Below are 12,851 nucleotides of genomic sequence, written 5' to 3'. Positions count from 1 at the left end.
CGAGTCGACACTGGCTACAGCCTCGTGGTGCTTCACTTGCCCGATGATTATCAAACAATTTCGCCATGCTGTTCAGTCGAACGAGGCTGAGGGAACCGGTGCCGGTCTGATTGGTTCGTGGCGATGTCCGCGCTTATCGGCTACTGTTGCTGCCCTCCATTCTCTCTCTCACACATATTTTCGGAAGAGTGGGGGGTTTACAAACGTCCAGACCGTTGCGGCAGCAAAGTACCTGTCGCCAATTAAGCAGTCAGTCCACCCCAGCAGTGCGTCCAGGGGTTCATCGTATGTCCCTATCACAGAGTCACCTGACGAGGCCGTCTCGTCCCCTGCCAGGCCCACGTTTGCAAGGCTCGCTCATAAACAGCCGCATTCCGACGAATTCAACCCTGGCCAGAGCTAATGAAGCGAACTATCTCTCAAGTGTCGCCGACAATGTCTCCAAGCGCAAACAATGAAGGATTCAGCACCCACGTCAATGGCCATATCAACGGAGTCGAGGGTGATGTGGAAAACGCCGTCATCGTCGGTGCTGGACCTGCAGGGTTGATGCTAGGGTAAGGTTCAACATATCCTCGCTCTTTAAATTACTAACGATTTGATAGTGCAAATTTGGCACGATATGGCATCAAATCCAGGATCGTGGACGACAGGGATGACAAGACCTCGACTGGGAGGGCTGATGGGTTGCAACCTAAGACCATCGAGACATTCAAGCAGCTACGCTTGGCCGATTCCCTGTTGCAGAAGGGCGTTAAGATCTACGACATATGCTTCTGGGTAAGTGATTGCAATTCCCGTACTTCTAACCCTCGTTTGATTTGCGCTTAAGCCTTCTGGGAGACGGAAGTCCTCTCTCAAATTCACATATTGTTGAACTATGGGAAAATGCTGATAAACCCCCATCAGAATTCAACATCTACACAGCCTCTGCACAGAACAAGGAGGGAAGTACATTACCCTTCTGAACTGGATGTGAAAGACCCATTCATCCTGCTGGTACATCAAGGCATGGTTGAGGATATCTTCATCGAGGACATGAAGGACAGGGGCATTGAAGTCACTCGAAGCTCTCCTTTCCAATGTTACGAGGCAACTCAGGATCCCGAAGCGCCAATTGAGGCCATCTGCAAGGATAACAAGACGGGATCGAGTATATCGTTCAAGACCAAATACCTTGTTGGTTGCGACGGCGCCCACTCCAATGTTCGTAAGAGCATTGCAGGTGCTCAAATGGTTGGCGAGAGCAGTAATTCGAAATGGGGTGTGCTTGATGGTAAGCTTAGGGCACGCATACTCTCCATGAGCGAGCTACTGACGAATTTGCAGGTGTCATTGAGACCGACTTCCCGGACTTATGGAGCAAGGTCGTGATCCATTCGGAAACCGAAGGAACTGTTCTTTGCATTCCAAGAGAACGCAACATGACGAGGCTGTACATTGAGCTTGATCGGAATTTACAGGATAGTGTTCCCACGGAAGCAACTCAAGACTTCGTCATGAATCAAGCTCGAAAGATTATGGCACCGTTCTCGGTAGAGTGGTCTAGCGTCGGTAAGTACTATCATTAATGACGCACTTTATCTTTCAGCCCCATTAACCATGACTCTTAGAATGGTTCAGTGTCTACAAGGTCGGACAGCGAGTAGCTAGCACATTCTCAGCGGAGAACGACAGGGTGTTTATCACTGGTGATGTAAGCACTTTCCCTGTCTTCCCAATGTGATCGAACGGGTTTTAATCCGTATACCTAGGCTGGCCACACCCATTCCCCAAAAGCCGCTCAAGGCATGAATACCTCAATGCACGACACCTTCAACCTTGCATGGAAACTCAACCTCGCGATCCGTGGCCTCGCCACTCCAGATCTTTTGTCTACGTATCAGCACGAACGACGCAAGATCGCTCAAGACCTGATAAACTTCGACTTTGAACACGCTGCTGCCTTTTCCGATGGCGACTCCAAGGCTCTGGCGGACAACTTCGCCACCAATGTCGGTTTTATATCTGGAGTTGGCGTCAAATACGCAGCCAATGTCCTCAACCACCCTGAGACACTCCCCCGTGGAGCCCTCCGCGCTGGTGAACTCATGGCCCCTGCTCAAGTCACTCGCTATATCGACGCCAACCCCGTCGACGTACAGCTCGACATCCCTGTGCTGGGACAGTTCCGGGTATACTTTTTCGTCCCTGACGTTCACGTAGCCAGGAAGTTCTTGGATTCCGTGTGCAACTATATCTCTTCGCCCAATTCAATCCTAGGGCGTGCAACAGCTGCAGCGGCCAAGTCATATGCACAACTCAACCTTCCTCCGGTCGAGTCGGACAATTTCATCCAGCCCGGGCGGTATACGGCCGCATCGCACCTCTTCACGTTCGCGACGGTGACGGGCATGCAGAAATCAAGCGTTGAGATTACCGACTTGCCCGCCCTCCTACAGAAGAGTCGGTGGACGTTCTACCTGGACGACCTGCGGGATCAGAAGACTGGCAAGTCGTTTACAGAAAAGTGGCTGGGTCCCGTTGAGGCCGACGAGGTTGCAATTGTGAACATCAGACCTGATGGCTACGTAGGCAGTATTGGGCGCTTTAATGGGAAGGGCGACGGTGCAGATGCTTCTCAGTGGCTGGACTCTTACTATGGCGGCATCCTGAAGGCATGATGATATCGAGGACATCTCCTCAGTCCAATTGGTGCTTACGAAGATGATAAATATGATATTGTATAATTGCGACCTAGAAATGCATTAGCGGTGTCGCCATTGAAGATTTAGAGCAAAGACAGGTGACAGTATTACTTTTATATCTTGCAGGTGTTAACATTCCCCTAGTTTGATATATCGTAACCGTCATGGACATTTCGAATTGCTAAACTTATAAACTGGAAATTCAAACAAGGTAACAACGCTCGCTCTGATCTGAATCATACTGATATCGCAGTTGGCGCCGCCGTCGGGGTGGTCTTCTTGAAAGCTTCCGCAGCACCATAACTCTTCTTGTAGCTACCACCCACGATCCCTTCGACCGAGTCGGGAGGGTACTTTGACGACTCGCCCTCCCTGCGGCAGTTTGGCAGACATTCAATCACGTAGTCCGGATTCCCGCTGTAGAAGAAGGGGATCGAGTAGCGCTCCTTGCCGCTTTTGTTGATGACCCTGTGGGTATTGCTCACGTACAAGTCGTTGGACCACCGCTGAAACATGTCTCCCAGGTTGACGACGTAGGCGCCCTTGACGGGGACGACGTCGAGCCACTCGTCGGTGCTCTTCTCGTAGACCTGGAGCCCGTCGACCTCGTCCTGCATGAGCAGCGTGACAGATCCAAAGTCCGTGTGCGCGCCGATGCCCCTCGAGATCTTCTCGTCCGAGTCCGGCGGTTGCGGCGGGTAGTGCAGGAACCGCAGGGTCGCGACGGCGTCGGTCGTGAAGTCCTTGAAGAAGCTCGCGTCGAGGTCGAGCGTCTGTGCGATGACGACGAGCACGTCCCGGGCGAGCGCGTGCATGGCCTTGTAGTACGATGTGCACGTCGCCTTGAACTCTTCGACGCCCTCCATCGTCTCGGGCCAAAAGTTGGGCCCGCTGTTGAGTCTCTTGTGCACAAAGTACGGGTGGTCTGTCGGGATCTCTTCTCCGATATAAAATCCCTCCTTGAGGTCTGGAGCCGTGCCGGCCTCCAGGATCTGGGATCCGATCTTCTCGTAGCCTCTGTTCCAGGTGTTCTTCTCTGCAAAAGGGGAACAAAATCAGCGTACGAATGGCAGAAGCGGCGATTAGTCACGAATGGTGGAACACCATCCCGGGTGGTACCTGGCCGCGTCTGCATGTGTCTTACCTTTTAGCACGAGCTCCTTGTCTTCTTGAGGCAGCGAGAAGAACTTCTTCACGCACTCGAGAACAGCCTCTTGAAGTTCGGCGGGAACATTGTGCCCAACGATCTGGAAGAAGCCATTATGGAGGCAACACTTCCTGACTTGGGCTATCAATCTGGCTTTGGCCTCTTCGTCGTCCCCGTAGAAGGCTTGTCTGCAGTCAGTATAATGGTGATGTCTAGATCGACGAGGAGAGTTTTGACTTACATGAGAAGTTCAGGATAGGGGGGGCCTCGGCGATAGCCATTCCTGCTGCTCCGTTCGTTGCGTAGATGTGATGATACAGACAGAGACTTGCCTGAGGGAAGAAATCAGCTCAATGCACCATTGGACCGGTTGTAGTGAATCCTATGGGCTTTGATATTCAACAACCATCGTGCTCGTAGAGTGGGCATAGTTTGTTGTACGATTCGAACTCGATGCATGCGGGCAGTCAGTCACCTTATCCCCTGCATGGCCTTTCAATCCGTTAATGTCGTTTATCTGGCTTGGAAATGCATGGCAACCTTATTGACGGCTCGCCACCAGTATCTTCTGGTCTTCCCGTGGCCGCAGAAATACGAGGTTCGAGTGACAGGCCTCCCCCATCCTGGCCCGGTACACAGCGAACGGGCTTTTTCGGCTTTCGACACCACACAGATCCAGGAGCATGGTGTGATACCTGGTACTAGCCTGACGGCAGCCTTCTCCGACTTTAGATGTAGGGAATTGTTCTTCCCAGTCTCTCCGTCTCTCGAGCAAAAGGCTTCGACCAAGGGTGGGGGTCGTGATTCTGGCTTGTCAAATGGTTCCGTGTGCCCTTATCAACGATCTGCAGGGACCGGCTCAATAGGCTGTGCCACACCCTGGAGAAGGCACCTGGTAGATGTACATGTCCTAACCAACATGTCTCCACAGAATATTGTCGGAGCGTCGACGTTATGGCTATAACTTCCTGTACCTGGCAGACTCAACTGGCCATTGACACAACACTCCGGTATTGGTCCTTCTACAGCGGACATGTCCTTTTTGTTTGCTATGATAGCTTACGATCCGCTGCCAGTATGCGTGGGCCTTGATGTGGTACAGTGCTATCTCGTCTCTTGGCCAGTCTATGTTACCGTAGGTAAGGTGATCAACGAGCATCCACGGGCTGCTGTGCGAAGAATGGAGTTGATGCATTGAGCAGACTGCATAGCCCAAACCTGATCTAGGTAGTCTTTGCTGAGAAACGTTCGTAGCCGATCGCTGATGCCAATACCTCTTTCGACTTAGAGAGTAAGTTATAAGTTGATCTGCCTCGCTCGCCTGTGAAGTAGAACATTCGACCTCTCTTGTCCAGCACTCAGTAAGAGACGTGCACAGCGCCAAAAACACCCTTTACAAGATGGGAAAGGAAACTATCTCTGTGTCAGGGTCAGATCCCAATGTCGAATCCGGCTCTTTTGCGCCTGTCATCGACAAGGCTGCAGAGAAATCTTATGGTAAGTTGGTCCCCATGTCTATACAAGAGTCGCCGTTGACAAGACGTTCAGTCCGCAAGCTTGACTTCTATCTCCTACCGTTCTTGTCGATAATGTAAGTCCGTAAAGGCATTAGAACTCTCCAGGATCACCATACGGAGGCATAGGCCTTTTCATAAGCAGCTGCTGACGAGTGCGTTAGGTACTTTTTCAATTCTGTCGAGTAAGTGACGGTGTTACTGTCTTCAAGGACTCATAACGGACGGGCAATATCATCCATTTCGGTCTATTAAGAAGTCGCTGACATGTACACAGTCGTTCAAATCTGGGCAACGCAAAAACAGACGGTCTGGACAAGGACTTGAATTTCACCGGCAATGACTACTCTCTGCTCATTCTACTCTTCTATGTCCCATTCGGGCTGTGCGATCTACCACTAAACCTTCTGACGAAGAGGTTTTCCGGAAAAGTCATGCTTCCTTCGCGTTAGTCTAAGCTCACACATTACCGCCTTTGAGAGCAAGCACTTACCGAGACGCAGTCATGTTTGGTTGGGGATCTCTGTCCCTGATCCAATGCGCCGCCAAAAACTTCGGAGGCATGCTGGCCATTCGTCTCATCCTAGCGTATGTGACATGTCCAGATTGCCTTTGTCAACTTCTTCCTGTGCTCACAGTCTGCTGATCGATGTTCTGCCACAGTATTTTTGAGGCAGGCTTCTTCGCCGGAGTGGTCTTCTACATGACTCTCTTCTACACCCGAGGCGAACTTGGATTTCGAATTGCAGTCTTCTTCGGAAGTGCCTTGCTCGCGGCAGCGTTCAGCGGCCTGATCTCGTACGGTGTGTTCCAGATCCACCATGTCTCCGTCAAGGGCTGGATGTGGCTCTTCATCATCGAAGGCGGCATGACAGTCATCACGGCTGTCATTGCCTTCTGGTGGCTGCCCGCACGCCCAGATACGGCATGGTTCCTCAACGACGCCGAAAAGATTGCGGCGAGGAACCGACATCTCCGGGACGCATCGAGGACGGTCAACACAGAGTTTGATCTCAGGGCGTGCTTTGCCACGTGGAAGAACCCCAAGTTTGCCCTCTGGGTGGTGATAGCGTTCACCTATCCAGTTGCGTTTGCGACCGTCAGCAATTTCCTCCCGCAAATCGTCCAGAGACTTGGATACTCGGTGGTCAAGACCAATCTGTGGACCGTCGCTCCGAACAGCGTTGGGTTTGTGGTCCTCCTGTGCGTCACAAAGTCCTCGGACTACTTCAGAGAGCGGACGTACCATATCGTCTTCGCCCTGTCGTTGTCGCTGGTCGGCATGATCATCTTGGCTGCCATTGACGTTCTCGAGAACAAGGGTGTCGCTTATTTCGCGTGCTTCTTGATGGCGTCGGGAGCATACATTCCCAGCTGTCTGGTGCACTCGTGGCACAACAACAACAACCTGGAAGAGAACTCGCGGGCAGCTACCACGGGATTGCTCGTCGGCCTCGGAAACTTGGGAGGTATCATCTCGGCAGCGACATTCAGAGTCGAATATGCACCTGGGTAAGAGACCAATCACGAGTCCTACGTGATCCCCTCTTCCTCCTTCGTCGGCGCGGAAGTTGGCTAACGACTGATGATGAAAAAGCTACGTTCCCACGCTCATCGCCACCAGCTGCTGCAACGTTACTTGCATCGTCTTCAGTAAGTGTGCTGCCGTTTCCACATATATATACCACAGTTGTGACCTTACGCACAATACTGACTGATGGCAACACAGCTCTCGTACTCGGCTTGTACATGAAGCGAGAGAATGCTCGACGTAACAAAGAGCAAGGAGTCATCATGAGAGCGGAGGATGTGGACACAGACACGCTCCAAGACGGAGAGAAGTCTCCCAACTGGAGATATTTTACTTGAGATCTACGAAATCTTGGGTGTCCGGAACTGCTACGTTCGAGTTTCTCCGTGGCACAAAATATCTGCATTACTACTGCTAACGTGGTGGTGTAGTACTCATTTCGTATACTTCGTACGGCCATGAATATGTAACATGCATTAAATATATCATCTCAGGAACGTCTCGTACTCGTTTATCGATCGTTCAGGAACAAGTCCTCTGAGCACCTTCATTCCCTCGTGCACAACCGCCCAGCGGATGTTACTCAAGTGTTTCGCCATGACGGCCGTCAACCCGGAGGTCGAGTACTTGCCCAGCGCCCGCCAGAGGTGCTCGGGCATGACGCTCGCCATGCTACTGACGAGGGCGTTCATCTCGGCCTTGGCGTGCCACACAATGCCGTCGTCGGCGATATTGTCCAGGTGCGAGTCCTTTGACGGGGTTGGTGTCGTTGTTGTTAATGACGCGTAGTTGTGGTGGTGTTGGTGTTGGTTCCTGTCTCTGCCGCTCTCGCCACCACCACCACCACCACCATTTTGCTGTCCCGATTTATCAGTCGTGTTGGCAAAGTGAAACGCCCAACACGTCAGCGTGGACAGGTACAGACACCAAGGGTAGTGGAAGGCGTTGTTGACGTCCCAGTTGTCCAGGTTCATGATGCCGTCGCGAAGCAGGTGCGCCGCGTGCCATGCCGCCTTCGCCGCGGGCGTCGAGCCGCCTGGCTTCGCCCACTCCTTGATGATGCGTCGCGACCGGTCGTAGTCTGCGCGCGTCACGGGCCGGCCAATGATGTGCCGCGCGCCCGCGTAGATTTGTAGATCCAGAATCTCGACGTTCAGCGTGATGTGCGCCGCGTGGTAGATGGCGACGGTCGCAGTGCTGAAGCGCGTGAACTCGGCTTTGCGCGTCGTGTTGTCGCCTAGCGAGAGCGTCATATTCATGCAGTACGTGTCGAAATCGGCTTTCCAGGCGTCGTAGGATTGAGAGAGCCGGTCTTGCCATTTTGGTTGGTCCGACGAGGATGAGGAACCGTTTAGTTTATCCATGCCTACAGAGGCAGAAAAGTGTATCTGTTAGTAAACAAATGCGTCGCGGACGAAGGAAGGTGGCCGTCGCGGCGGTGCTCACCGAGAGAAGTCTGATCTCTTCGCTTCATGTCCCATTGTACTGACATCAACCCGTGCAGGACAAGCAAGCGGGAGAGGGCGTTGAGCTGGGGGATTTGTATGCCCAGGTCCGGGTTCATGTAGGCCTTGAGGACCGAGAGGTAGGAAATCTGTGGCTCCTTTCGAGCGTATTTCCACCATTCTTCGGCCGAGCTGGCTTCCCATGTTGTCTGGTTGCATGGCAGCGTGGTGCGCAGTTCGAATGATGACATGCATAGTGACTGCGAAAAGAGGACGGCATGTTGTGTGTCCCAGAGGAAGCAGAGGAATGCCAATCTGGAAAGCAGAGTAAGTTAGCTCGTACCAGGTTTGATACATGGGCAGATCTTCGTTCTCAACATACCTCTTGCGGAGCTCGACATCTATGGCTCGGCGCCAGTCGGATTCGAGATCGCCTGAGCCTTCGCCAAAATTAGGCTGGCGTACACTTTGGCAATCACTTCTCCGGATCAAACTGGAAGAGGCGTCAGCATTGGTTACGGATAACAGAAATCGCAAGTGGTGCCACTTACTTGATCAATAGTCCGTGGAAGAGATGTGCCATATCATGCTGCTTCTGGCCCGCTCTTGACTTTCCAAAACACTCGACGAGCAGGATTGTCTGGAGCATCCACAATTCTGGAGTCGATGAGAAAGCCGAGTGTTGAAATATTTGCGCTCGGAGGACGTCGTGAATGCATACTGCTAACCTGTGAATGGCTTTCTCACTGTATGTGGCACCCAGAAGTAGAACAGCCAAGAGGAGCAGAGGTTCAGTTTGCGAAGGGTCAAAAGTTGCTTGATGTAGGAGTGGGTATGCAACGTTGAAGCGGGAGAAGAAGAGATCGAGATAGTTCTGCATGGAGGAAAGTGACAGCAGTGGGTGGTCGCGCGAGATTTCAGAGCCTTCGGGCGTCTTAGGTTTCGCCGCCACCAATATATCCAGTATTTCATTGCGGGAAACGTCGTCCATGGTAGGCATTGACCTACGTGGTGGGCTGGGTGGTAGAGTGTGTATGTTGAACAACGAATTGGGAATATGTGATGCCATGTTGACTGGGTGGGCAGCCTGGGTTTGCATTGAGTCGGGAGATGTAGTTGTCTGGGGTGAGAAGTCGAGTTCTGGAGTGGGATTTCCAGATATGTGAGGCTCAACAGGCCCTAGGGATGACGTGGTAGTTGCACCAGAGTTTTGTACTTGGGGAGAACTGAATTGAAACATTTCGGTTCCTTGGATGGCGGCTGCGGGAGATGAGGACGAAGTCTGCTGCAGTGCTGGCTGCCTGAAAATTTCCTCCGCTGAGCTCGAAGAAAAAGCCCTGTTACCATTTCTGAAAAGGTCAGGAGCTTGTTGTGATGTTGGTTGGTATTGGAGAGCCTCCATTTGAGAACCTTGCGTGGACCCTTGAACTTCTGGCATAGTATTGTAGTTCTGCGAAGCAGGCAGAGAAATTCGTGTACTATCTGACAGGTCGAACAGCCAGTTATAGTTGTTCATTGTTGTAAACGGCATGTTAAATGAGCTCGCTTGTCTTGGTCAGCGTATTGATACGTTAATTGTTGGTACTTGACTTACCTGTGTCCGGGTTGAACATGTCATCAAGTGGCATCTCACCTGTAATCCCGAGAGATGTAGAAGTGTGTGATCCCCAGGATGAGTTGGCCAAAAAATCAAACATATCAGGTCCCGCGGTATGATCGATGAAGTCTCGGTCGGCAGGGAGCTCAGGAAGCTGATGTGAGAAATGGTCCAGTGATTCGGCGCTTAGCATCGACTTTGGTGGTGACAATGGTTCAGCATGGATCATAGTTTGAGGGTTACAGCCCTCAGTAGTGATTGTCGAGCCTGCGTGACTGGGATAGCTTCCATCCGTCGCCTGCTTTTTCGCAGATGCTCTGCAAGCCTCGCCTTGAGCAGGTCGCTTGCTCACGATCTTGCCGTCGGCATCCCTCCAAAGCTTTTTGCGACTTTCAATCACTCCAAGGCCTTCACCACCGGCCTCCTCATCTTTTTGGCGGTGGCGAGCCATATGGCGGTCTGCAGGGGGCCTGATTAATGCTTTATTGACTAGACACCAGTGTGCCATCTCACTTACCTAGAAGATCGGGTCTCTTGAAATGTAAACTGCATCTCGGGCAAGTGCTCTGGCCCTCACTGTGGTTTAAGATATGCCTTTGCAGGTGGTCTGATCTTGTGAAGCCCTTTCCACACCCATCATGGGAGCAGATGTATTTTTTGGGCTTTGTGCTGGTCGTGGATGACATTGGGAGTGTTGGTCTCAATAACACCCACTCCTCCGTATCTGATACATGCGGTCTCCCACCACTTTCGATGTGAGAGAAGTAAGAGCGAAACGAGAAGAGTGGTGGATGTAGGGAGTTCCAAGCATGGGAGAGTTTTGGCGGGGAAACAAGCGGCCTTTAATTCTCACAGGTACGAAATGGATTGCCCGACCCTGTCTGAGCCGAGTGCCACACGGGCGATAAGAAGGACGAGCTATTGGGTGGGTCAGTGTGAAGACCCATCCCGGGCCAAAGCACACACCACGGTGGGTATAACGAGCCGCTGCAATATATTGTACGAGGAGTTGTATGCTACAAGCGAGCCAGAGCTGCGTCTAGTCTATGCTGGGATTCAGGATTTATTTCCTAGAGTCCAAGCAATCCAAGCCACCTACAGTGCGGTCCAGGCTATATTGCGCTTTAAAATCTAGATCCTCCGAATCGCCAATTGCCGTATTCTATGCTTATGTCATGCCGTCTCACAGTACCTCTACGTAGTGGAACGTCTAAATGGAGTCCTTCCCTTGGTAACCAGTCAAAACCTATGCAGAGACCTCCTCTTCCTTGTAGAATGGGTAGTCGACGTAGCCCTTCTCGGGAGGGTCTGCGCCATAGAATGTTGTGCGATCGTACTGGTTCAACGGGAGTCCCTCAGCCAGTCGCTTGGGGAGGTCTGGATTGGCAATGAACCAACGACCAAAAATGATGCCATCGGCATCGCCAGACTCTACCTTTGGAGCGGCATTCTCAGCATTGAAATTCCCGGCAGCAATGAACTGAATGTCACCCTTCTTCAGGATATTTCGGAAAGGCACTAAAGATGGCTTGCCCTCGTTTGCTCTGGAGGCTACTGACGTTTCCGTAGTTGGCTGTTGGAGAGCAAGCAGCTTTGCGGACTCATCAAGGACTTCGTCGAATCTCGGTTCGACCATGTGGACGTATGCAGGGCGGTTGGCTTGAGGCAATGCGGCAATCTGCTCGCACAGATATGCCCAATGGGCGTTAGGGTTGGAGTCCTTGGTGTCTTGGAAATAGTTGTAAGGTGACAACCGAATGCCGACTTTATCTGCTCCTACAGCCTCGGTGACGGCCTTGATGACTTCAAGCGGGAATCGGCAACGGTTTTCCACCGATCCACCGTAAGAATCAGTCCGGGTGTTGACATTGTCGTGGAGGAACTGGTCCAAAAGATAACCATTCGCACTAGGACCGTTAGAATTTGAAGATGGTCAAAACACAAGGCAGCCACTCACGCGTGAATCTCTACACCGTCAAACCCAGCTTCCAGGGCTCGCTTGGCGGCAGCAGCCTCTTCCTGCACGATTTCATGGATGCCCTCTACGGACAACGACTTTGGGGGAGTCGAAGAATAGTCGGATCCGTCCAAGGCCTTTCCCGAGATTGGGATGTTGCTTGAGCTGACGGCATCCTGACCGCCGAGTAAGCCTGGAACGGTGGCTCGACCGACGTGCCATAGTTGACAGTAGATGAATCCGCCCTTCGCGTGAACGGCATCAGTCACTTTCTTCCAGCCGGCGATTTGGCTTTGGGTGAAGATTCCTGGAACACCAGGGTAGCCGCAAGATAACCGGCTGATTGGGCATGCCTCAGTCAATTGGAAGCCGCCTTTGCTTGCACGCTGAGAGTAATATTCAACCACCAAGTCGTTTGGAACATAGACACCGTCGGATTCCTTGGAGCCTCTCATACGGGTCAGGGGGGCCATCATAACTCGGTGTTCGAGGCTGATGGCGCCCAGTTTGAGTGGTTTGAACAGCAATGTGTCCTCCAGCGGCTTGAAGCCGGTAGGTGATGTTCGTGATGGCATGGTGAGCTATCGGCCTGGCTGGCTTGTGTCCTTTGCTGATTCCTGGGAAGTCGAACAGGCCTCTCTGATACTGAGTTTGCGTTGTAGAAAGGCTTGATATTGAAGACTTCACGTTGGACATACACAATCCCTTTGGAGCATTGTGTACTCGTACGTGGAGTGTCCTCCACGCCCACCCGCCTTCATAATTTTCACCTTGCCAGAAGTGGGCAAGAAACTCGCACCGCCTAAGTGAGACTAGTGAACCACGAGAGAGATCTGCGGCAAAGCTGGCCACTGTCGAGAGGTGTTGACTGCTTCTTTGTGCACACCACAGTGGTATGGGTCCCATTCCGCTGCTGAGCTGCGACCAAGAGTGGGGGAAGTAAGTTTGAAGATAATGTGCCCAACGTGCCAGG

At 52.2% G+C, this 12,851-nt stretch overlaps 5 protein-coding genes across 5 annotated transcripts; 2 read left to right on the top strand and 3 right to left on the bottom strand.

Annotated features, from left to right (window-relative positions):
• Positions 1-435: 435 nt before the first annotated feature.
• PV08_05442 (uncharacterized protein) lies at positions 436-2,663 on the top strand (the record flags this gene model as incomplete). The annotated part of the gene is made up of 6 exons (XM_016379785.1): positions 436-557; positions 606-780; positions 910-1,276; positions 1,330-1,554; positions 1,614-1,696; positions 1,755-2,663. 6 exons carry the CDS (start codon positions 436-438, stop codon positions 2,661-2,663), a joined length of 1,881 nt encoding a protein of 626 aa, XP_016235612.1.
• Positions 2,664-2,923: 260 nt separating this feature from the next.
• PV08_05441 (uncharacterized protein) lies at positions 2,924-4,115 on the bottom strand (the record flags this gene model as incomplete). Its single annotated transcript, XM_016379784.1, has 3 exons — positions 2,924-3,723; positions 3,832-4,017; positions 4,076-4,115. 3 exons carry the CDS (start codon positions 4,113-4,115, stop codon positions 2,924-2,926), a joined length of 1,026 nt encoding a protein of 341 aa, XP_016235611.1.
• Positions 4,116-5,234: 1,119 nt separating this feature from the next.
• Positions 5,235-7,217, top strand: PV08_05440 (uncharacterized protein; the record flags this gene model as incomplete). Its single annotated transcript, XM_016379783.1, has 8 exons — positions 5,235-5,331; positions 5,383-5,425; positions 5,513-5,533; positions 5,626-5,795; positions 5,852-5,936; positions 6,012-6,860; positions 6,946-7,001; positions 7,078-7,217. The coding sequence occupies 8 exons, from the start codon at positions 5,235-5,237 to the stop codon at positions 7,215-7,217; spliced, it is 1,461 nt and encodes a 486-aa protein (XP_016235610.1).
• Positions 7,218-7,364: 147 nt separating this feature from the next.
• Positions 7,365-10,473, bottom strand: PV08_05439 (uncharacterized protein; the record flags this gene model as incomplete). The annotated part of the gene is made up of 6 exons (XM_016379782.1): positions 7,365-8,245; positions 8,326-8,639; positions 8,707-8,817; positions 8,876-9,869; positions 9,919-10,391; positions 10,439-10,473. The coding sequence occupies 6 exons, from the start codon at positions 10,471-10,473 to the stop codon at positions 7,365-7,367; spliced, it is 2,808 nt and encodes a 935-aa protein (XP_016235609.1).
• A 694-nt stretch (positions 10,474-11,167) lies between these two features.
• PV08_05438 (uncharacterized protein) lies at positions 11,168-12,453 on the bottom strand (the record flags this gene model as incomplete). Its single annotated transcript, XM_016379781.1, has 2 exons — positions 11,168-11,828; positions 11,879-12,453. 2 exons carry the CDS (start codon positions 12,451-12,453, stop codon positions 11,168-11,170), a joined length of 1,236 nt encoding a protein of 411 aa, XP_016235608.1.
• Positions 12,454-12,851: the final 398 nt, after the last annotated feature.

Source organism: Exophiala spinifera (genome assembly GCF_000836115.1).
Source record: "Exophiala spinifera strain CBS 89968 unplaced genomic scaffold supercont1.4, whole genome shotgun sequence".
Lineage (NCBI taxonomy): Eukaryota > Fungi > Ascomycota > Eurotiomycetes > Chaetothyriales > Herpotrichiellaceae > Exophiala > Exophiala spinifera.
The sequence above is the reverse complement of the archived record's forward strand: the minus strand, read 5'-3'. Positions and strand labels throughout refer to the sequence as shown.